At 43.6% G+C, this 23,760-nt stretch overlaps 2 protein-coding genes across 5 annotated transcripts in view; one reads left to right on the top strand and one right to left on the bottom strand.

Annotated features, from left to right (window-relative positions):
- The window catches only part of FYCO1 (FYVE and coiled-coil domain autophagy adaptor 1), an 88,256-nt gene that overhangs the window by 19,482 nt on the left and 45,014 nt on the right, over positions 1-23,760 (bottom strand). For all 3 annotated transcript variants that reach the window (XM_020804580.3, XM_020804583.3, XM_020804581.3), the window contains exons 13-14: positions 20,920-21,107; positions 18,855-18,999 (exon numbers count right to left, since the gene is read on the bottom strand). In XM_020804580.3, coding sequence (XP_020660239.3) covers positions 18,855-18,999; positions 20,920-21,107 — 333 coding nt within the window. The remainder of the gene's footprint in view (positions 1-18,854; positions 19,000-20,919; positions 21,108-23,760) is intronic.
- Positions 673-10,976, top strand: CXCR6 (C-X-C motif chemokine receptor 6). 2 transcript variants are annotated; one of them, XM_020804584.3, is made up of 4 exons: positions 673-813; positions 6,399-6,518; positions 8,514-8,571; positions 8,917-10,976. In XM_020804584.3, the coding sequence occupies exon 4, from the start codon at positions 8,937-8,939 to the stop codon at positions 9,972-9,974; it is 1,038 nt and encodes a 345-aa protein (XP_020660243.1). In that variant the 5' UTR covers positions 673-813; positions 6,399-6,518; positions 8,514-8,571; positions 8,917-8,936; the 3' UTR covers positions 9,975-10,976. The 2 variants fall into 2 exon arrangements, with proteins under 2 accessions (XP_020660243.1, XP_020660244.1); XM_020804585.3 differs by lacking the exon at positions 6,399-6,518 and having other exon boundaries at positions 702-813.

Genomic DNA, 23,760 nt, shown 5'->3' with positions numbered 1-23,760 from the left:
TCAATCACGTTCTCAGAGACTTCTACTGATTAAACTGAAAAGAGCACATCAAGGTCCATAAGATCAGCCTTGCTATAATTGAAGGGGGGTAGAAGAGCAATCCGGACCAGGAAACTTGGCACCAATGAGCAGGGATCGTCATTCGTTTAGTCGTTTAGTCATGTCCAACTCTTCGTGACCCCATGGACCAGAGCACGCCAGGCCCTCCTATTCTCCACTGCCTCCCGTAGTTGTGTCAATTTCATGTTGGTTGCTTCACAGACACTGTCCAGCCATCTCATCCTCGGTCGTCCCCTTCTCCTCTTGCCGTCACACTTTCCTAACATCAAGGTCTTTTCCAAGGAGTCTTCTCTTCTCATGAGATGGCCAAAGTAATCCTGCTCTTTTATTCTTTCCTTTCTCTCTTAGCATAAAGCTACTATGCAAATTCAATGAACAATAAATAAAAGAGAGAGAGAGAGAGATTTCCAGAGATAGAATAGCTATTTCAGACTTCAAACTCACGTTTCATCTCCCTGCAGGGTATGTTGTGAAATGCTGTACCACTGACAGGCAATTATTTTAGTATTCCTTACCTATCTCCTAACTATGCAAGTCTTCTTTGTCATGACAGCTGTGGGGCAAACCTATTTGGCATATTATTCTATATATTGCCTATCTTTTGTGATATATACGCCACAGTTATCACACATCAGATATATGCTTATTTAACAACAGGAAGCCACTGAGAATCTCATAAATACAGACTGCCACCACAAACTAAGCCTCCAAGCAGTGTTTGACACTGAGCTCTCACAACTTCATCACCACAAGGTAAGTTGTTCTCTTACTTGCTTTGAACAGGGAATCCTTGATCCATAAATGCAAGTGTGTTTGTATTTATGCATCTCTCTCTCTCTCTCTCTCTCTCTCTCACACACACACACACACACACAGATGTATGAATATAAATGAAAATAAATTACCTTTTCAAAAAATCAGGCGCCTGAATCTTCTAACTACTTGCGCTATTAAAAGAGTATAGCTTTTAGTTTTCACCTGTTGCACTTTTTAAGCAGGTTTAAAATAAGGCATGTATCCATTTCCTTTATCAAGATCTTGTATAGAATATATTACTTCTACAGTTTTCCTGTCTGTCAAAAATACCAAGTATTGCTATCTTTTATCAATCCTCTTGTTCTTATCCATCCCTGTGTTCTGTACTTCACAAACAGTTTGCCTCTCATGCTGGCTTGACTACTATTACTCTCAGTTTGCCTCCAAGAATTGTATACTATGAGAAGATAGTCATGCAAGACTGACACATTTTTCACAGGAGTATCTGGAGAAGGAAATCACAGGCAGAGCTCAACCTTGCTAGTAAACATACCTTGTAAGGTAACTAAGCATATAAAATAATGGAATCATAGCTCCCTGGTTTAGCTATCTGGCTATGGAGCCATAGGTTGGGAATTCAATTCCCCACTGTGCCTCTTTGACAGGGGCTGGACTTGATGATCCAGAGGGATCATTCCAGATCTGCAGTTCTAAGATTATTATTATAATTCAAATGTTTTCTAGTCCAACCCTCTGCCATTGTAGGAAATTTACTAATCTAACATCCCTGACAGGTGGCCATATAGCCTCTGTCCAAAAGCCTCTAGTGAAGAAAAATCCATCAGCTTCTGGGATGGCCTAAGAGCTGGTATTATTAGGAATGTCTTCCTAATGAAAGTGCAGCCCCTCTGTACAGGACTAAGAGTAAGCCTCAGTTAGTCAAGGTACCCACCATTCCTCCAGGTGAGAAGTCTCCTGCTGTCATTCAGAAAAAACTCGCTTGCTGCTGTTCAGAAACCCACAGCTCTCTTTGCTGTGGCAAATGTTGCTGTCAGAAAGTAGCCAACCATGGCCCCTGAGCAAGGCAATGGCAGGCTCTAAAGTTTGCCAGCCCACTTTCCTCTTGTGATGTTGCTGCAACAGAAAATCGATTACCACACAGCTCTTCAAAACTAAGTAACCAGCAAATGCTTTGTGCTGAGCAGTCCTCAGGGCAGGGCACTGTGGACAAGATAGCCTGGGAGACCATCTGTACCACAACATTCCTCTGTGCAACAGGCACTGCAGTTCACAGAGCCAGCTTTTCTTTATTTCGCTCAATGCCTGATAAAGAAGTCAGACAATGGAAATGATCTTGGGAGTGGCAGCAGCACCAGCAGTGCGTCTTCTGCCTAAGATGACTCCAGAGCTTTGGCCCCTATTGCTTGAAGGATTAGCCAAAATCAGTTTTCACTGAGGTTTGAACTCATCGATTTATGCTCTGTCTCCCAGAAGAACAGAAATTCCTTCACTATCTGCCACAGCAGGGTTCCCTGACTCATCCTGAGGCCCCCAGTGCATCCTGGCAGCCAAAACACGGGTTGATGAAAAGGCTTGAGTAGATGATAGTAGCAACAAAGGCCACATGACATCTATGACCACCATGGGGTCCTCCATGTCTCCTGGGAGCATATGTACTGGCTGAAACACCCAACTTGTCATTTAGGGAGGAGCTGGCCAGACAGGGTATTTCCTTAGCAACACAGGTTCACTATTGTCCATGACTGACAACATCTAGAACTGTTCTCCAAATTGATTCAGTTGTAGCTAATAGAGCTGGTATTTATTTTGCAGCAAATACAGGATATATTTCCTCTGATGATTTTTGATGAGTGAGTTTGCAGTCTGGGGGGGGGGGTGCAATCTCTGAAGGTGACTGTCACAGCCCTTCTTAATCCTCTCCTCTCCCAATTGAATACCCCAAACTCCTTCAATCTCTTCTCATAGCATTTGGTCTCCACTCACTCTCCATTTTTGTTGCATTCTTCTGGATATATTCCAGTTGGCTGATAATCTTTCTAAATTGTGGTACCTATAATTGCCAATAGTTCTGCAGCGATACTAATAACAAGCAAGCAGTGGAAACACACAAATCAGGATCCAGAATTTGGTCTTGGTCCTTCTTGCTCTTAACAGGCTCTTTATGTTATTTAATATACACTTACTGCTGGAGTTAATGCCAGCCATCGAGGATAAGAGAAGAGCTCTAGCAGCATACAAAGCCTGTCCTAGTGAGTACAACTTGTAAGCTCTTCGAGCTGCTCGCAGTCAAGTCCAACAGGCTGCCAGGAGATGCTCCAACAATTATTGGCTCCAGCTCTGCTCTCAGATACAGTTAGCAGCGGACACAGGTAACATCAAAGGAATGTATGACGGTATCAAGCAGGCCTTAGGTCCAGTACAGAAGAAATCTGCTCCCCTGAAGTCTGCTACAGGTGTGCTCATCCAGGAGTGAGCACAGCAGATGGAACGCTGGGTACAGCACTACTCTGAGCTGTATTCCAGAGAGAATGTAGTAACCGAAGAAGCATTAAATAACATTGAGTGCCTGCCTATCTTGGAAGAGCTGGACAGCGAACCAACCCTAGCAGAAATAAAAGCGGCCTTGGACTCCCTCGCCTCCGGCAAGGCACCTGGAAAGGATAACATCCCCGCTGAAGTGTTGAAATGCTGTAAGGAGATCATCACCTCCGAACTGTATGAGGTCTTTTGTCTCTGCTGGAGGGAAGGTGGAGTACCACAGGACATGAAGGATGCAAACATTATCACATTGTACAAGAACAAAGGAGACAGGCTGTGACTGCAATAATTACCGTGACATCTCTCTTCTTAGTGTGGTAGGAAAGCTGCTTGCCCGTGTTGTGCTGAAGAGGCTCCAGGTGCTTGCAGATAGAGTCTATCCAGAATCACAGTGTGGATTTCGAGCTAATAGATCCACCACTGACATGGTATTCTCCCTCCGACAGCTGCAGGCGAAATGTAGGGAACAACAACAGCCACTGTTAGTGGCCTTCATAGACCTTACAAAAGCATTTGATCTGGTTAGCAGGGATGGCCTTTTTAAAATACTTCCCAAGATTGGATGTCCACCTCGTCTCCTTAACATCATCAGATCTTTCCATGAGGGAATGAAAGGCACTGTAGTTTTTGACGGCTCAACATCAGATCCCTTTGACATCCAAAGCAGAGTGAAACAGGGCTGTGTCCTCGCACCAACACTTTTTGGGATCTTTTTTGCTGTCATGCTGAAGCATGCCTTTGGAGCTGCAACCGAGGGCATCTATCTCCGGACTAGATCAGACGGAAAGCTCTTTAATCTCTCTAGATTGAGAGCGAAGACCAAAGTCCAACTGAAATGCATGCGGGACTTCCTCTTCGCAGATGATGCAGCCATTGTTGCCCACTCTGCTGAAGACCTCCAACAACTCATGAATCGTTTCAGCAAGGCCTGCCAAGACTTTGGACTAACAATCAGCCTGAAGAAAACACAAGTCATGGGCCAGGGCGTGGACTCACCTCCCTCTATTACCATCTCCACACAAGAATTGGAGGTTGTTCATGACTTTGTGTACCTTGGCTCAACCATCTCTGACACCCTCTCTCTAGATGTCGAGCTGGATAAATGCATTGGCAAACCAGCCACCATGTTCTCTAGACTCACAAAGAGAGTATGGCTCAATAAGAAGTTGACGACACATACGAAGATCCAGATTTATAGAGCCTGTGTTCTAAGCACACTCCTGTACTGCAGTGAGTCATGGACTCTTTGTGCATGGCAGGAGAGGAAGCTGAACACCTTCCATATGCGTTGCCTCCGACGGATTTTTGGCATCACCTGGCAGGACAAAGTTCCAAACAGAGCAGTCCTAGAACGAGCTGGAATTTTCAGCATGAACACATTACTGAAACAGCGACGTCTACGTTGGCTCGGGCACGTCGTGAGAATGGCTGATGGTCGGATTCCAAAGGATCTCCACTATGGAGAATTAGTGCAGGGAAAGCGCCCCAGAGGGAGACCACAACTGCGATACGACATCTGCAAGCGAGATCTGAAGGCCTTAGGAATAGACCTCAACAGATGGGAAAACCTGACATCTGAGCGTTCAGCCTGGAGGCAGGCGGTGCATCACGGCCTCTCCCAATTTGAAGAGACCCTTGCCCAGCAGGCCGAGGCAAAGAGGAAGTCACAAAAGCAGCAAAACCAGGGAGCCGGACAGGGGACAGACTGGATTTGTCTTCAGTGTGGAAGGGACTGTCACTCTCGAATTGGCCTTCTCAGCCACACTAGGCACTGTTCCAAGCCCTCCATACAGAGCACGCTACCACAGTCTTTCGAGACTGAAGGATGCCTAACTAACTGGAGGCCAGTCACAAATCAAAAACTGACATTATTTAACTTATTATAGGATGATCAAAGCTGCCACTTGGGACTATTGACTGGCTGATCTTGGGAACAAACAATCTAAAACAGTGGTTCCCAAACTTGGGTTGCCAAATGTTATCATCATCATCATTATCATCATCTTAGAACTGCAGAGCTGAAAGGGACTCTATGAATCATTGAGTCCCAGCCCCAGTCAAGAAGATACAGTGGGGAATCAAACTTCCAAACTCAGGCTCCACAACCAGATGCCTAAACCACTTTCTTGGACTAAAACTCCCAGAAACCTTCACCACTAGCTGTGAGGGCCAGGATTTATGGGAGTTGTAGTCCAAGAACATGGGAGGACCCAAGGTTGGGAACCACTAGTCTAAAACCACAGGAAAAAACACCTATTCATATGCTAGTCTTCCTGAGGTGCCAGCTTCTAATGCACTTCTTTATTCTCCATGTAAGCCAGCTGTTTTCCATGTACCCTTGTGTGTTCTTTATCTGTTCTTGGAAAAGGCCAGTGGGCCTGCTACTAACCAAGAATTACCAACCCCTGAGTGTCTACCTCTGGGCCCAGTCCAGATGTTCTTAATGTTTCTAGGGATAACTGAAGAACTCTCCCACCTCTCTTCTCATAGAACAGGACATTACATTGTTAAATTAACTGACTAACCAATCTGTCTGGCTCATTAAAATGGATCAATTAAAAAACAGTGACATCTCCCCTACTAATTCCTCCAGTAAGTACAACCTTTCATAAGCCTTTCTGACATTTCTGTTTGTGATTCAACCTCTAAAGGGCTTAGTGAGTCTTTACGTATCCTATTTTTTTAAAAGGTAGATAACTTTAGAGGCCTCTCTTGTAGCATCAGAATCTAGAGCATCTAAAACAGAGCAGTGGTGGAAGAGGCAGAACAAATTAAAGGAAAAAGGTCTCCAAACAGCATAATTATCCTGCAGAATTCACTGCCACAAGATGTAATGATAAAGATAATATAAACAGCCTGTTAAGAGCCTCTGTTTGCCAGTTGCTGTGGAACATGAATAGGAGAATCCTCTTCTGGTCATGTCCTGCTGACAGCTATGGGAAAATGATGTTGGACTGGATAGACATGTGATCTGATCCACCATGGTTCTTATTATGTTGTTATGATTTCCCATTTCTTTATAGGAAATTAGCGAGACAAAACTGAGTTGGGTTCAACTCTTTTTGCTTCTTTTGGCTTCACTGGCATCAGTACAACTAAGAGAACTTACACTCTGCTCTATCAAGCATAGCCCTTGGGAAAGGGTAAGAAAGGTTTTTGATGATATTTGGTTGTGCTGGAGAAGTCGTAAAGTCTACATTATTGCCAGCTGTCAATTTCATCGAGAAAGAATATCTGACTGTAAAATTTTCTTAAAGTTCTTCCTATCATTAACTTCAGCCCCAGTTCACGTCAATTAATTTTTCCTTTAGTAAAAAGTAAATTACTAAGAAGCCAGCTATGCTTCAATTCTACATCTGGAGGGCTATGTTTAATCACTTAGCTGTTATAGCCAGAGAGCTCTGGTTCAGAGATTAAAATAAAACATGGTTTCTCGTTACATACACTCACTCTGGTGAGCTTCAGACTCACACATGCTCTCCTCCTGCCCTTCATATATAGGAGATGAGAAGCTTCTGTCTCAGATCTGAAACAGATAATGGCCAAATGCCTGTTGCATTGGAGTAGGCTCACTGACACAAGATGTGGATTTGACAAGTCAATTCCTGTGTAAATTCTACGGATTCAAATGTGAATCAATGGAACTTACGGGGGAGCTGACACACTAAATTTCATTGATTCAGCAGAACTATTATAGTGTGAATAACCATAGTAACAACAGGATTTTGACCAATAATTACTCATTTCTAAGTACAGGAAACTATGGTTTGCATGAATCTATAATATACAAACCATCGTGAGATTACTGCAGTACATGCTCATCGCAAGAAATCACAGCTTCTTGTTACCTCAATGAAGCCCATGTATCATCTAGACGTGCTGATGTATCCATCTTGTTGAAAGTTCTGAGTTGGAGCTGCTACAAAGCATCTGACTGGTAGAGGCTGGATTATCTTATTGACTGATTCATGATAATTGGCCAAAATTCTCCAGTGTTTGTGTAAGGTTTGAGTAACTTGCAGCAGCTATGAGATACTAAAAGGGGTCTCAGTCACATTCCTAGTCATATGCCCCACTATGCACTCAAGCATGTCACCAATTAGCCACAACTCGCTGTGGCAGCGGTTACACAAACCTTAGGTGAACACCAGTCAAATTCTGGCAATTAGCCATTCAATCTAATTTTTTTACATGAAACATGTATATACAAAATAAATGCACATTAAATCATTTAATTAAAGCACTAAAACTGGATGATTAATGGAGTAAGATTTTCCAGAGCAAATTATTAAATTGGCATACCCACAGAAAATAGTTATTAATGCCAAAATACACTCTTACCTTTTTTATTTTTAATTGAAGATTCTTCTTTTGTGAGTATCAATACCAGGTTATTGTTTTATACCTTTCTTCTTCTTCTTTTGGTCGTAAAAAATTATGAGGCTATGAACATGCCACAAACACAGTGGTGACTTCAGCAACAGCTCCAAATAAAGGAACCCATAACAGGTCACAAACATAACTCTATGCCTGAATGCCTGGAGCAGTGCTAGTAGTCAACGTTTGTAATTCTGGGCACAGCAGAGGAAATTACCAAGCGTCCCAGACAAGACTGAAAGCCATGTGAAATAAAATAAGGACACTTCAGTCCCCCAAGAAAATACAACATTTCACCCCCAGCAGGATCTGTTGCTACATTAGATTACTAGTTTATTTTTTTAATGTGCGTAAGTTTATTTATTTATTTACCAGATTTTTTAACTGCACCATTACCAATCATTTTAAGTGGCGTACAGCAGTATTAAAACTTTAGAACATTAAAACCATTAAAATAATACCCAATATTATAATAATACCCAATATTAAAACAGTCAATTTATCATTAATAAATTCTGCTGCTGATACGGCCAGCTAAGGATACTATTTAATTAAAATGCTGGCTAAACAGAAAGGTCTTTGCCTGGCACCAATAAGTTGTTAGACGACAATTCCTATGACCCTCTAGCAACACAGTGAATGGTGAGAAATGATGGAAATACCCACCCAATAATTTATTGGGGGGGGGAACCAGATGTTCCCCATCTCTGCTGTATACTTCATATCATAAATCAACTCGAAAAATATTATTTTCTTCCAAGGTGCAAGAGAAATCAACTTTCTTGAAAAACATAGAAGACCACTGACTCAGCTTGCAAGGTATGCTCTTCTGTTTATCCGACTCAATACTGACACGAGTTTGTGGCTGTAACTGATTTTTAATAATTTGTTACATAACACAATTCAGGAACAAAAAGTGTGGCCCCTTTATGTAGTTGTCAAGAAAACAACTCCAATAGTAGCATCTATCCCATAATTACAAGAAGATGACAGTTGAGGAGAACCAAGTTTGGTGGTAGTGGGGAATCTTTTAGACTACAACCCACAGACTCACCCAGCCAGCCTGGCTACTGCAAAACTTAACTTTCCAACTTCCATAGTGGTTATAGTTCAAGTCTTATTTTAAATCTATGTGATACCATTTTCAATTGTATGTGATTACAGGTATTTGAGAAAAGACATTCATGGCCACGGAAGAAGATTATGACTATGCGTATTCCAATGCCACATATAATGAAGACAATTACAGATACATGAAATTTTTAGAGTTCATGGGAACCTTCTTAACCTGCATGTATTCCACTGCCTGCATCTTTGGGGTGTTAGGAAACGCGTTGGTTCTTATCATTCTCATTTTCTATGAGAAAATGAAAGCTCTAAGTGATGTATTTTTAGTGAGTTTGGCAGTAGCTGACTTTTGTTTTCTTTGTACATTGCCATTCTGGGCCTATTCTGCTGCCAAAGAGTGGATCTTTCATACTTTGCCATGTAAAATCATCCGAGGCCTATATACTTTAAATCTATATGGTTCTATGCTAACTCTTACCTGCATAACTATTGACAGGTATTTTGCTATTGTCCTAGCTACCAAAGCTTACATAAGTCAAGCCAAAAGAAAAGTCTGGGGTGTTGCAGCTTGTATTTTGGTTTGGGTGATTTCTCTGGGCTTTGCTTTGCCACAATTTATATTTAGTAAAGAGATTCAAAATGACAAAAAGGTATGTTCTGTAAATTATCCTTCATATCACATGGAAGTTTTCACAGAAGTAACCCAGATGGTTCTTGGATTCTTCTGCCCTATGTTTATCATGCTTATTTTCTACTCAATCATTGTGAACACATTATTCAGAGCCCGGGGTTTCCACAAGCACAAATCCTTGCGAATAATACTTGCTATCGTTGTGACATTCATTATTACACAGAGTCCATACAACCTATTGAAACTCAGCCGTGCCATAGACAAAAATGTCATTCTGGATCACGCTTTTGAATATGCTTTGATTGTGACAGAAGCCATTGCTTATTTCCACAGTTGCCTTAACCCTGTTCTCTATTTCTTTATTGGCGTGAAGTTTCGGAAGCATTTGATGAAAATTCTTAAAAATACTAGACATGCTAAACATAAACTATTTGCAAAGCAATGGCAAACAACTGAAGATGACAGCTCAAAAACCTGTACTGACACACATCATGTAGAGGAAACAAGCATGGATCCATTGTAAGAAAATCTTAAAGAGTGTCTACAGCACAGTTTCATCTTTAGTCTACCTGAATTCTCATAAGAGCAAATGCTGTGTCTTAATATAACTACACTGCCTGTAAGTTTCCCAGAAAGGAAATCACACGAAATCTCACTGCACTCTTGCTTCTAATGCTACTTCTGAGAGAAGACTAAATTTTGCTGACTTGATGTCATGGCTTTAGAGCAGAAACCAAAAAAGACTGAAGCAAAGCATCTGCTTTTATTTTTAATCAAAACTGGTTGTGAGTATGGATGGTACAGCAAGCAACTTTCCAAGCATTTTATGCATTCAGTTTCTAAGAACCTGCAAAAATTATTTTAACTGCCTCTATATAATTAATAATTTTCTTCAGATATAATTTTCTGAGAAACTGAGTCTCAATCAACTGTGTTTTCTCATGTTAATTCTGTCCTCTAAGATAAAGTAGGAAGCTATCTTCTGCAGTTGTGCTGCTGGTTTATATAGCCTCTCTACTCCAGCTGTCAATGGCTCTTTACAGTCTATAACAAAAGATAGCCCTGGGCTAGATTAGAAAAGTGCACTAATGGGACCTGAGAAAGCCTAAACTCAATGACTAAAATTCTATTGGCATAAATTTATGTGGCAGAAGCTGATGGTGTTAGCAACTACTATCGGTAGAACTTAATTTAAATGAATTTAAACCTTACTATCCCGTTTTAAATTCTGAGGCTCCTCCCTTCTGCCAATCTGTCAATGCAAGCACCAGCTGAGATTTACCAATATTAAAAGGTTTCCCCTCTCCATTCTGAGAGGGATGGAAAGGTTTTCCCTGGGCGAAAGTGAGCTCAGAAGCTAAAATGACGGGAATAGAAGCTTTAGTATAACTGAAATTATATTTTTCCAGCAGAAGCTGATAACATCATCAACTCTCATGGCATAAAATTACACCAACAGGATTTTGCCCAATGAGTCTCATATATTTATTTAATGGGTCTGCTCTAGCTGAGAAGATCAACTGGATTTAGCACCTTAAGCTCCAATTCAGTACTTACAGGGTGACCTCAAGGGGTGGGGTGGGGCTAAGATAAGAGCAAAACCTGCAAGTGATGTTTGTTGGCACCAATTAAATCTAGAAGCAGGCACAGAAGCCAGAACATATTTTTTCACATTGGTTCTTTCCAACTGAATGGTGGGCACAGCTGCTTATAAGCCCTTTGAGCATTTGCTGTTAGAGAATGCCCTGATGCAAGCGTGCACTGCAGTATATTCGGGATCTAATGGTTGTTGTGGGTTTTTTGGGCTCTTAGAACAAGGCCTAAGAGCCTGAAAAACCCACAGCAACCATGTGCACTGCAGTAGTTTTCTGTGTCCTTTTCTGAACCCTCGACTTACATTTAAATTCACTATACAGTGGTGCCTTGCAGAACGTGCGCCTCGTAGAGCGATGAATTCACTCTACGAGGCCGTTTTTGCAATTGCAAATGCGATCACAAAACGGTGCCCGTATAGGCTGGAAATCGCAGAGCGAAGGGCGGTAAGCTGCTCGCTTACCGACCTTCGCTTTGCGACCCAACAATCAGCTGTTCCGCGGCTTCAAAATGGCCGCCGGAACAGCCGAAAGGGGCCGGGGCGCAGCGTTTTCGCGCCCTTGGTAAGCAAGGGGAGGGCGCGAAAATGCTGCGCGCAGCCATTTTGGGGCTTCCGGCAGCATTTTCGCGCCCTCCCCTTGCTTACCAAGGGCGCGAAAACGCTGTGCCCCGGCCCCTTTCGGCTGTTCCGGCGGCCATTTTGGACCCGCCGGACAGCTGATCGCAGCCATTTTTGCGCCCTCGTTCTGCAAGGGGAGGGCGCGAAAATGGCTGCCAGCATCGCTGTACGGTAAGTAAATGTGCCGATTGGAACGCATTAAACGTAGTTTAATGCGTTTCAATGGCTTTTTAACTTCCGTACAGCGATGTTTCACACAGCGAGGGTTAATCCGGAACGGATTAACCTCGCTGTGCGAGGCACCACTGTATCTCACTGTGTATTGTTTACTTACTATAAACAGGAATAAGATTCAGGATTAGTAGATTCATAGATTAGTACATTATAAATCAAGAGGGAAGTATAATGTTATATTATATAAGGTATATCAGGAAGGGGAATAAGATTTTGTTATGGTGTGGACACTTGGAATACAGCCGGCACCCACTGCAGCAGCCTCTACTGAGAGGAGGGGGAAAACAACCTACAGCTGCTATTACAAGACCCACCCAAACAAAATTTGCCACCCAGCTGCCTTGATCAGCATTGAGACTATACAGAGCAACAGGCAGCAGTATCGTGTTTGTGTGCTGTGAGGAAACGGGTTTTGCAGTACAGGTACTTGTTTTTCAGAGTTTGCACAGGTGGCATATCTCTGCCTGGGAAAGAACTTTGTTCTGTCTGCCAGAAGTCCTCTTCAAGGTTGCTGTCCAAGACTGATAAACAGTGGATTCCGTCTTAATTGTTTACCAGCATGGGAACAAGGGATTGGACTTTGGAAAGTTATAAATTGGGTGTGGATTTTCAAACACAGAACTTTAAGGTGATTAGATACCATCATGATGCAGAGACTTTGATTTAAACCAATGGTTCCTAACCTGGGCGATACCGCCCCGAAGGGGCGATTTTGTTTTTTAGGGTGGTGATGGAACGAAAGGGGCAACGTGGGGGCAAAGGAACAGAAGGGGGGTGATATGGGGCCGATGGAGCGAGCCAAATCTGTGAAGACGGCTGCAGCCGCAGTGCTGGCAGCGGATTTGGCAGGCGGATCCACAGCAGCTGGTATAGGCAGCAGGTCCAGTGCTGCCACTGCAGCGCTGCTGTTATATTGGGGGAGGGGGGGAGGATAAGTTCCTCCATGGCTCAAGGGGGCGATACTTTCAAAAAGGTTAAGAACCACTGATTTAAACTACAGAAAGGGGGGCTAAGTGTGTGTGCGCGCCAAAAAAGGAGGAGGAAGAGGGTGTGACAGGTTTTACAGCCTTTGTTGATTGATTAGGAGACTTAGCAATGATAATGTAGAACAGCATTGTAATTAAGTAGTAAATCTTAGTTAGCTAGATTTGTATTGTTTTACTGGGGAATTACTTCCAAAAACTCAGCTAAACCTTAGCAGCTTGGCATTTTAACAGAACAATTTGTAACTCTTTTGAATATCTTGTTTTACAACTTTTTTATCTTTTAAAAATAAACTTTATTTTATATTTTACCCAAGTGTGGTTCTTGGGGGAACAAGGGCTTGAGTGTCTAAAGGAAGTGCCTGAGCCAAAGGGCTATGTTAGCAATTTTTGTTTTTTTGGTGTCTTACCTGGTCAGACGAGTGTACACAGCCAACAGTATTTTATCCCAAAATAAGGGGACAAGTGGAAATCTAAGGATAGAAGCTTGCCACTCACCCACCTTCTAGGTCTGGAATTTGGGAACTAAAGTTGGCACCTTTCCCTAGTGAAATAGCACCCTCTAAGGAGGGGCTTTCCTGACATGTGTGTCTACCATGGAGGGTAGCAGTGAAGCCTCTGGTTCAATATGTGACAGACATGACTGAACCTTAGACATGTTCCAGTGATGTCTTTGTGCAATCCAACCAGGGTGGGGGGGGGAGGGGGGAAGATGGTGAAGAAGGCATTTTTCTCCCAAAGAGTCAATATGACAGACAAGACTGGCTTCAGCATCAGATTAATAGTCAGCTTGAGCTTTTGTGGTTGGGAAAGAGGTTTATGAAGAGCACCAGACATTGCCTTCCATATCCATACCATGCAGCTCCATCATATTCAAGGAAGGGTTTAACCCCAGCTCCCATTCCAGGCAAATCTCTCCTGTGCAAAGCACCATTGTGGTTGATGGGAACTCCCATTTAAGTACATCTGATGTGGAGGAGGAGGAGACATAGGGGCCTCAAATGGCCACTATTTCAGAAGCACATCACATTGAAATCACCCCTGTCCTTCCAACTGCACTTGCCCCACCAGCTGCCAGAACTGGTAATAATGAAAAATTAGCAATCCCTGTTAGGAACATGCAGTCAAAAATTGGAGCTCCAAAGAAGTCAATAATCTGGAAGCATTTTCAACAGTGAGCAACGGATGCTTACATGGCTCACTGTATGCATGCACTGCAAGAAGTGCTCAAGCATGGGCAGGACTTGGGCCACCTCTCCAGCAGTAGCCTGGTCAGCCACTTGAAGACTCAGCATAGGGCGTTGCTGCTGGCAAATGAAGTAGGTACACTCTGGGAGCAAGGGGCTTCCCTATTGAGAAAGGCAAGAGTCATCAGAGGGAAGAGCTGAGCGACTAGCCCAGGGAAGCAGGGAGGTAGATAGGCAAATAGCAAGAGGTGGGAGGCAGCAAATGCCAGATCCCCATCACAAGAATAAGTTCTAGGCTGCCCCGGAGGAACCTGGAGAGGTGCAAGAAAAGGCGTTCTGCAAACATAAAAATACAGAACTATTTTTTGCCTAGGGAAGGGCATCCATGTTCCCTGGCAGAGAACAGTGGTTCCCGCAGGTTTGTGGCAGAACTGTCACCCCATTATCAACTGCCATCCTGAATGACCCTTAGCCACAGGCTGGTACCAGATTTATATTGGAGTGTCAGGCAACTGATACAGCAGCAGTTGGCCAGGGCATAGGTGGTACATTTTACAAGTGACATCTGGAGCAGCCAAGATGCAAAACATGCCTATCCTTCCCTAACAGGATGCTGGTGGTTTGAAAGAGTGCTGTGAGCAGCAAAGTGCGCTCCATGATTTGATACTGGAAACTTCCATTGGTATGGCTACTCCTGGGGCAGAGAAGAGTGATTGTGGGTCAAGCAGTCTGTGCCCTCCAAAGCTTTGAGAGTGCAACACATGCCCTTAGTGGGCAGACAGCCATCGTTAGTCAGGTGATCCCAATGTTTCAAAACTTGATTGGCATGGTGAAGGGCATCAGGAGGGGATAGTCTAGGTCAGGCTTGTCCAACCCGCGGCCTGAGGGCTGTATGCGGCCCAGGTCAGCTCGTAATGCGGCCCAGTGCAATTTTTTATTTTTAAAGAAATTCCAAAGTTTCAAGTTACACTGCCGGCGCTTGTGGCCGGAATGTGTCCGGGGCATGTCACAACAGTAGAGGGGGAGAGAGGGAAGGAAGAAAGGAGTGGGAGGGGAGGGGAGGGGAGCTGCATGACTGCATTGCGCCATCCCCGTCAATAGGTGGACGCCCTCCTGGCCCCATAAAGCCGCCGGAGTCGAAGCTGGCAGCCTCTGCTGTCTGAAATTGCAGCTGCCGGTAAGCGCGCTTGGAGCGGGGCTGCAGAGAACGGCTAGGGCTGCCCCCCATGCGGCCCAAACCAAATGTATGTGCGGCCCAAACCAAATTTTCATCTTCTAATGTGGCCCAGGGAAGGTGAAAGGTTGGACACCCCTGGTCTAGGTGGATGGGGGATTCCATAGAGGGAGAGCAGTATTTTTTCCAGCCTGCTAGCCCTGGACAGCAATCTCAGGACCTGCTTCATTACAGGTTTGCCTGCTTGTGGGAGGAGGAGGAGGTATGTTCTAGCAACCCTCTTGGACCCCTGAATTAAACAGTGAGCAATGGACATTAAGCAGCAGCAAGGGGGGGATGGAGCAATGCCAGCCAATATTCTATCATACGCAGCAGCAGCAGCTAGTGAAGAAGGTCCGGCTAGCACTGAAGGGGTCACACAGGGCAGGAAGAAACTAGCAGTGTTCATAGCACCCCAAACAGCAGTACCATTCCAGAGTCCAAGTCCTTCACGCCTGCAACAACAGGGCAAGCTTTCTGGGACACTGTCTTGACAAGCACGGCAGAGGCCTGTCCTCCAGAGACACAATCCCAGACGAAGGACATGGCAGAGGCATACGTGCAGGAGCCCTGCCAGCCAAAAGAGATCAACCCCTTGACCTATTGGGCTGAGGAGGAGTCTATTTGAGGAGGTCTGGCCAAGGTGGCAGTGGGACTGCTGTCTTGCCCTCAATGTGTATGGCCAGTGAGTGAGTGTTCTTTCAGGCAGGGGGACATTGTCAGTCCACACTGGCCACACCTGGAACCTGTAGAAAAACTTATTTTCCTTAAGGTCAATCTAGCATTGCTGTGCTTCCCTGAAGTTCTCTTTAAGTAAGAGAGAACAGTGCACTCTCTCACAATACTAGATAGGCAGTCCTTTAGTCTGCCGCCCCTCCTTCTGCCTCTTTCATTCTTTTAACGCCACGGCCCAGGCCACGGACTGGGACTGGGCCGCGGACTGGGGGTTGGGGACACCTCTGTGCTACACTACTTAAGATGATGAGACTGGAGGTGGTACAGAGTTTACTGAATTTATTTACTGAACTCCTCAGTCGAGTGCAACTAAGGAGTCTCCATCTAATTTAGTTATATTGTAACAGATTGTGTACATGTGATATTATTATTGCTACCTTCTGCTACTTTTCATTGTATTATGTGTCATAGTTGCATTGGATATAGCTGCTGGTCAGTGACCGTAATAAAGCTCATTCATTCATTCAATTCTAGTGTGAGCAAACAAAAGGAATGAAGTAAGGTTTGTGTGAAGTAAATGTGAACAGTCCTTAGAAAAATTATTATTTAGCCATAAATCAACAATCAATAAAGCAGTAAAACTCACGCAGGATAAAACAGCAAGACAGTCCAGAAATCTTTTTGTGGCAAGCTATCTGGTGATACATCAGGGCAGCTGCTCTGGAGAAGGCGCTGCCTAACTGGCACTACCATGCAGAATGCATGACCTCTCTTAGCCATGTGCCTTTGCTGGGGACGCCAACACCAGGCTGTTTGCTGAGGATCTTAAGATAGAAGAAGCTACTTCTGCAAAGACAGGCAGCAATTAGCTGGCAGAGGCTTTAAAGTGCAAAAATTTCACTCTGAATAGGGTTCTGAAACAGTAGTGCCCTCTTCCTCTTGCTCATAATCCAAACAAAGAGGGACAAACAAGTTGAACAGCACCTCACATCCGAATCTGTATTCTTCTCCACTAAGAAAAAAAGGCCCTGTTTGGCGTTAGCTTTGTGTGTAAATGCATCCTACCCCATCCTCCTTCAGTTCTGTTGCCCATCCATGCACAAAAGCCACACACTGTGAACTAGATAGGCTTTGTTATCCATGGAGGCTCTCCATATGAATTGGAATCTTGATTTTTCAGGGTTTTATTTATTCCTTTGTTTCCTTACTTGGTTTTATATACCACCTTTCTCTTTTGCACCATTCAAGGCAGTTAATGATGTGAATTTGGGGGTGGGTGGGAATGAAATGCAGATACAGCCAAAAAACCCACAACAAATCACTGTACTATTAAGCTAATTATCACATTAAAACAAGCACAAAATTGGCAAAATTTAAGTGTTATTTAGAGAATCAACAAAAAGAACACAAAACACCCACCACTAAAAGACCCTTCCACACCTGTCAATCAGAATCCAAAAGTTAGTCTGGGTTTAAAAAAAAGACTGGCAGCCATCAGAAGGGTTCCAACTCCTGCAGAAAGCCTCCACAGACAGTGGAAGCTCTCTGCATCAGACCAATTTTCCTTTAGAGACAGAAAGAAATGGAAGTGAGGATGGATGAGGAATGATTAACACACTCCCCTCCTTCACCTGGATAATCTACAAATGAAGCAAACACCTGAAGAAGGCTAAAGAACGAGGTAAGTCAGAAGGGGAGTCAGAGGTTGAAACAAATTCCAAACTCCAGATTATTAGCACCACAGGCTTTTCATCCAGGATGGCCAGAGGGAAGAACTTTTGGTGTTCTTTCTTCTCTTTAAAACTTTGCAGTAAAACTGGATGACCCATCACCAAATTAAAATTCCCAACCTCAAATTTACCAAGATAATGGAAAATGCAAGAACACAGACATATTTGCAGTGGACTGGAAATGAAGTGGCAACCTACCCTTCTTGCACCTGCTGTGTCTCCCTTTCTAATCTCATCAATCACCTTCCTCTCCTCTCTCCCCCGACAAAACCGATCTTACTTTCTTTTTGTTTGGAACCCTGCCTGTGGAAAAGAGATCCCCTTCCAAGAATCAACATGGAAGAAAGTTACAGGAGCCCAATGTTTCTCTCATTATGTTTAACCTATCTGAATGCCTCACCCTACGATCAATTTCCCATGCCACTTGAACCTCCCGGTGTTGATGCTGGTGGTGGCCACCCCGAGGGAGACCAAGAAGTCTACAATAGGAGCTGGGCCTTCTCTGTGGTGGCCACTTCTTTACAAAATGCTCTACCTGTGGAGGAGCACCAAGCCCCTTTCCACCCAATATTCAGAAAGCATATAAAAACTCTGCTTTTCAGGGAGGCATTTCAGGATATCCTCCTTCCATAACTGTTGGTTATTGAGTCTTATTTTGACCATTATATTTCGTAGTCTGTATCTTGTTCATTCCCACCAACTTTGTTTTTTAGACATGATGTTCTTTTTATATTTGTGCATTCCATGGACAGATTAGATTAAATTAGATTAGGATACATTAGGAAGGAAGGAAGGAAGGAAGGAAGGAAGGAAGGAAGGAAGGAAGGAAGGAAGGAAGGAAGGAAGGAAGGAAGGAAGGAAGGAAGGAAGGAAGGAAGGAAGGAAGGAAGATAGGTAGGTAGATATGGAGGGAGGTAGACAGACAGACAGTCAGACAGATAGATAATCTTCCCCAACCTGTTTCCTATTGAGATGTGCTGCCTTATAACTTGTCTCATCATTCCACTGGCTATGCTGACTAGTGATTATGTGATACAACAGATCTGGAAGTCATCAGGGTGGTGGACATAAAAGCCCACTGAGAACATAAACAGTGGTGTCCTCAACGAGGCTCTCTGGTGTGTGAAGGAGTACAGCTTCTCAATTTTGCCAACACAGTGTTTACTCACAGGTCAGTCGCACTGCGATCCAGAGATTCTTCTTCAGTTTGGCTTTCACTGTGAATGGAGAGACGTTCCTGTATTTGGCCCACTTCCTCATCTGTGATTATATCAAACACTGCATCATCTGCAGGTTTAGAGGCTTCATTTGTAACTGTGCCACACAAAAAGGGGAAGGATGAAAAGGAATTATACTGCTCCATCTAAGATAAAGGAACTTCACTTTGATACTATTTACAGACATGGAAGTCTATCAAGGACAGTGAGCACACTGTCACGCAGCCTGCATTAAGCAAAAATCCTCTTATTCCAGAGTCTCTAATTTTCAAATTTTTTTTTAAAGAGTTAGGCAGATCAGTTGCCAAAAAGCTATCAGAGAATCTTTTGGCATCTTTAAGACCAGCAAGTTATATTTGGCATAAGCCTCTGTGACCTTGAGTAGGCTTGCTGATATGTGAGCATGGAAAAGCCTCCCTGGTGATCTTGTTTAAGATGGCTGGGTGAATGGAGAGGATTCAGTCTCACCATCTTCCCAGTGATTCTGCTGGGAAAGGCAGAATGCAAGGATCACTCTCCTCATATGTTTTCTTTTCCAGCCCAGACACCTGACAGGTTGTGAAATGGTGCACCCCTGAGGAGACGGGGATCACAAACAATACCAGCAGTGTCCTCCATCATTACATAAGAGAAAGCTCAGACTCCCGATTCAAACAAACAACATATTTATTACACACTTTTTACACAACTTCTCCACCACAATGTTCTCCACACAAACGCATTACTTAGGGAAATAATTTACCTTTCTGGGGTAGGAGGGAGGGTGGCCCTTACCTCTTGGGTCCATAAGACTGTCAAGGTTTATAAACCTTCCACCTCCCTTCCCTGATGTCCCTTTGCCACCTGGTGCAATACTTGGAGCTTCTTCCCCCACAAAGAAAATGATGCTGCTGGGTTGGGGCCAAGTCCTCCCTGTTGACTGGACCACCTTTCCTCAACATCCCCCAGATCGCTCTCAGCCTCGCCTTGGTTTTCTGAAGCTTCTTCAAGCTGAGTACCCAGGGGTTATTAGCTAGAGGAGTGTTCCACATTTATTTGACAAATCTAGCATTTATAGCAGAGGCCGGCTTATTCCCTTTCTACTCTGAGCATCAGGCCATTCCTGTTCCATTTACTTCTACCTCTTCCTTTGCACTGCTCACCCACAGTTCTTCCTCAGTCTCTTTTATATATTCCATTTGGCTGGATTTTTTTTTTTTTTTTTGGCAAGCCTTCCCCTAATTTTCTCTTCTTCCTACCCACAGGGGTCTCCCCAGCTTCTAGGCTTCACTGGAGCATTCAGTCCCTGCAGAAGGGATCTACCCCATGCCCATTACATAGATTTGGCAGGGACCCTTGGACAGCCAACAGGATGGGTGGAGGCAGAGCCTTCATGAGCTCCCAAGCTGATCTACTCACAGCCTGCCAAAGAGCTGGCCTGTCAGCCATCTACATCACTCATCCTCACTGATGGTGATCTGAGGAGGAGTCTAGAGAGGCATGGCACCACCACTGAGCACACATCATGGGCCACCAAGAGCCAGGTGTGGCTACAGCTGACCCATATAGTGGAATAACATCACTGTTTTACTAAGAGGTGGCTGATTAAAGACAACCAACTGTTTCAGAATGTCACCTTTCCCATTTTTATAGGAATTCCTCACTTTCTTCTGCAATATTGTCCCCCCCCCAACCACTCTACTTCCCTCTGTCTACTACAGGGTCAGCTGTATATGCAGATAACAAGGTGTAGATCTTCCCTTGCCCAGAGATAATTCTCAGGGGAAATTATTTCCATTTATATCTAGATTCTCTGGAAAGACAATAATGCTGGGAAAGACTGAAGGCAGGAGGGAAAAAGGAAGACTAAATACAAGATGGATTGACTGCCTAAAGGAATCCACAGGCTTAAAACTGCAAGAACTGAGCAGGGCTATTGCGGACAGGAAATTTTTGGAGATTGCTCATTCATAGGGTCACCATAACTTGGGGGTGACTTGACAGCACATAACAACAACATAATTTAGAAAAGACTCACCCAAAACTCTATGGACCAGGGAAAATGGTGAGGCCAGCAAACTTGATGATGGTTCTTCTTGGGTAGCGTTTGACCCAGGGTCACTGGACTTTTTAAAGCACTCCCGACAACAGCGCTCCTTCTTGCCAGTTTGTTTCGACATGGCATAATTGTTGCAGCAGTAGTAGCAGAAAATGCGTCCACACATCCTAGGAAAAGAAAAGTGCAGATAATGGATTTCAAGGAGAGGAAACATTAGAGCAAGGGTATTTCCAAACAAAGAGCACAACTAGACAGGAGAAGCAGGAGTGATTCAGTTTGAAATTGAAAGGCTCTTATCTTCAACATGTTCTATTATATTTTGCACTTCAGCAGTCCTTCTATTCATATGGGAGATGTTTCTTCTCCTGTGAGAAGGATCCAAACACCTCTTCAGATCACTCCAATATCTGCCCCTTTCAATTACTGATGCCCCTTTCTCGACCCCCTTCCCTGTTTTTTGTTGCTTGTGACTACTCCCCCCCCCCCCGAATTTCCCTCCCAACAAATCAGCACAGCATCAGATGCAATACAAGTATTGAAGGGCACTTCCAATGTATTAGAATTGTGCGGCCTCAGTTTGGGAAATATTTTTCTAAAAGTTAGAGAAGACAGAAATACAGGGTTCTTTCTCTCTCTGTCCTTCCTTTTAATGTCACTTCCCCCTGGAGATGTCATAAGGTAGTCACCACGGAGAACGCCGCCCACGGGTCCAAATTTGGGGGTGGATTAACCAACCGCACAGACTGGAGAATGGGATAATCAAGAGCTCACCCAATTGTGCCAAATAAACTGCAGCCCTAGCCCAGTTCCAGAAAGGAATGGGACCAAAGGGACAGGATGAATTGCTCTCAGAGAAAATACATGTGGTCGCCAGAAAATAGGGTGGACCAAAAGTTAAAAACAATAGCAAGCGGTCTGCCCATCTCATTGCCCACAAATATTTCTTTATAATATGAATATTGTGATGGAGCCAAGGCTCCTAGGACAGACATGTCAAGTCTTTAAAAAAATGGCAAGATCAATTACATCGACTCCCTGCTTTCCTCTGAGCACAGCTGAAATCCTCACAACATCCATGGGAAGGTAATGGATTTTCACAGCAACAATATATTGATGTAGCTATCTTTGTTATAATAAAAAAAATGGGGTTTGGTTTTGAATGGTAATTAAGGTCCATTAGCTTTACAAAAGACCTGTTTATGTTAGAACTTGTTTGTTGCATTTTTGGACTCCCCTTGAGGATATGGCTAGGTTGTCCTGGCCAGCATCTGCACTTCAAGATTTATGACTATGCTACTGAACAAAGATAGCTTTGTTCCCCCTTCTCTTAAGGACAGATGGTGGCGTGTGGGATATGAAAGTGGTGGAAAAGCACAAGAGAGTTACAAGGTGAAGGGAAGATCAACTGGGCTGTCTATAAAACTCTGAATGATGTGAGGTGACTGCATGCTAAAAACTTTCTCACAGGGTACCCCAAGTGAAATACATATCCCAAAACAATTAATATTTACAGTACTTCATTGTCAACAAAAATCAGACTGTCCTCTAGATATGCACGTATGAATGTATGCACACTCTCTACAGTGAAGTGTGAGAGCAATGAAAAATGTTGGCTTTTACATTCTCATGGAAAAATGGTATTGCTGCTCTATAATCAAGATACCAGCTGGGAATACAGACTGTTCTCAGACTTCATGAAGCTTAACCCAGTCTGTCAACCAGTTAAAGGCTTTGTAGTTGATTAAGGACATTGCCTTGAACCTCTTATTCAATTAGTTAAACCATTAAAAGATTACAACATCTCAATGCAAGAGATTATCTGATGATATCACATGAACTTGTCACTTAACTAAACAACAAACAAGCAGCATTACAGGGGAAATTACTGGGAAAGTACAGTATATTCCCCGATATCCAAAAGTGGTTATACAAAGTAAAGTTGAAGACATGTAAACATCAAACATTTCTAATTAAAATCTGAGTTAAAATACAACTTCTTAAGGCATCATGTTGTTGTTTAGTCATTTAGTCGTGTCCGACTCTTCGTGACCCCATGGATCAGAGCACGCCAGGCCCTCCTGTCTTCCACTGCCTCCCGGAGTTGTGTCAAATTCATGTTGGTAGCTTCGGTGACACTGTCCAATCATCTCGTCCTCTGTCGTCCCTGTTTCCTCTTGCCTTCACACTTTCCTAACATCAGCATCTTTTCCAGGGAGTCTTCTCTTCTCATGAGAGGCATGTTAAGCAAGCTGATTAATAGGGATCCCTTTCATATTCAATAGATAGATGACTTAAATCCCACTTTCTGTTTACAAGCTTATGATATATCACTGGCTACACTAATGAATGATTTTACTATTTATACTGTCTCCACAAATATGTATGAATCCGTCCAGCAAAATCTGGACCATTAAACGACACTTTTTGTTTCTCTTTAGAGCCATACCTTGCCCCTTCCCTATACAGTATAATCATGCTCTTCAACTCTTCTACCTAGTTGTTGTTAGGTAAGTGTTGCTTTAAGCATTGTATCCACTTCTAGTTTGGTAAAAATCATGCTGGGGGACTAAACAAGGCAGGGACATGTGTGCATAAGCTTTGTTTTCAAGGGAAATGCTATCCCTGGAAGCTTCCAAGAGGAACAATTCTTCTCGTTTCGCCCGATTTTCAGTCCATGCTGTGGTCATCTCCACATGCTGCTAACTCCTGCCACAAAGGACAGCCTCCTCCTCCTGTGTAACTGTAAGCGTTGCAGGAAAGCTTGAAGGGATCTACATGCTAACATAAGTCTCATATATTTAAGCATAAAAGGTAGGAAGA

The sequence above is a fragment of the Pogona vitticeps genome, chromosome 6 (genome assembly GCF_051106095.1).
Source record: "Pogona vitticeps strain Pit_001003342236 chromosome 6, PviZW2.1, whole genome shotgun sequence".
NCBI classification, from domain to species: Eukaryota; Metazoa; Chordata; class Lepidosauria; order Squamata; family Agamidae; genus Pogona; species Pogona vitticeps.
The sequence above is the reverse complement of the archived record's forward strand: the minus strand, read 5'-3'. Positions and strand labels throughout refer to the sequence as shown.

Bases quoted from the DNA above. Each gene is read 5' to 3' on its own strand.
- CXCR6 (XM_020804584.3), top strand. From the start codon at position 8,937: ATGGCCACGGAAGAAGATTATGACTATGCGTATTCCAATGCCACATAT.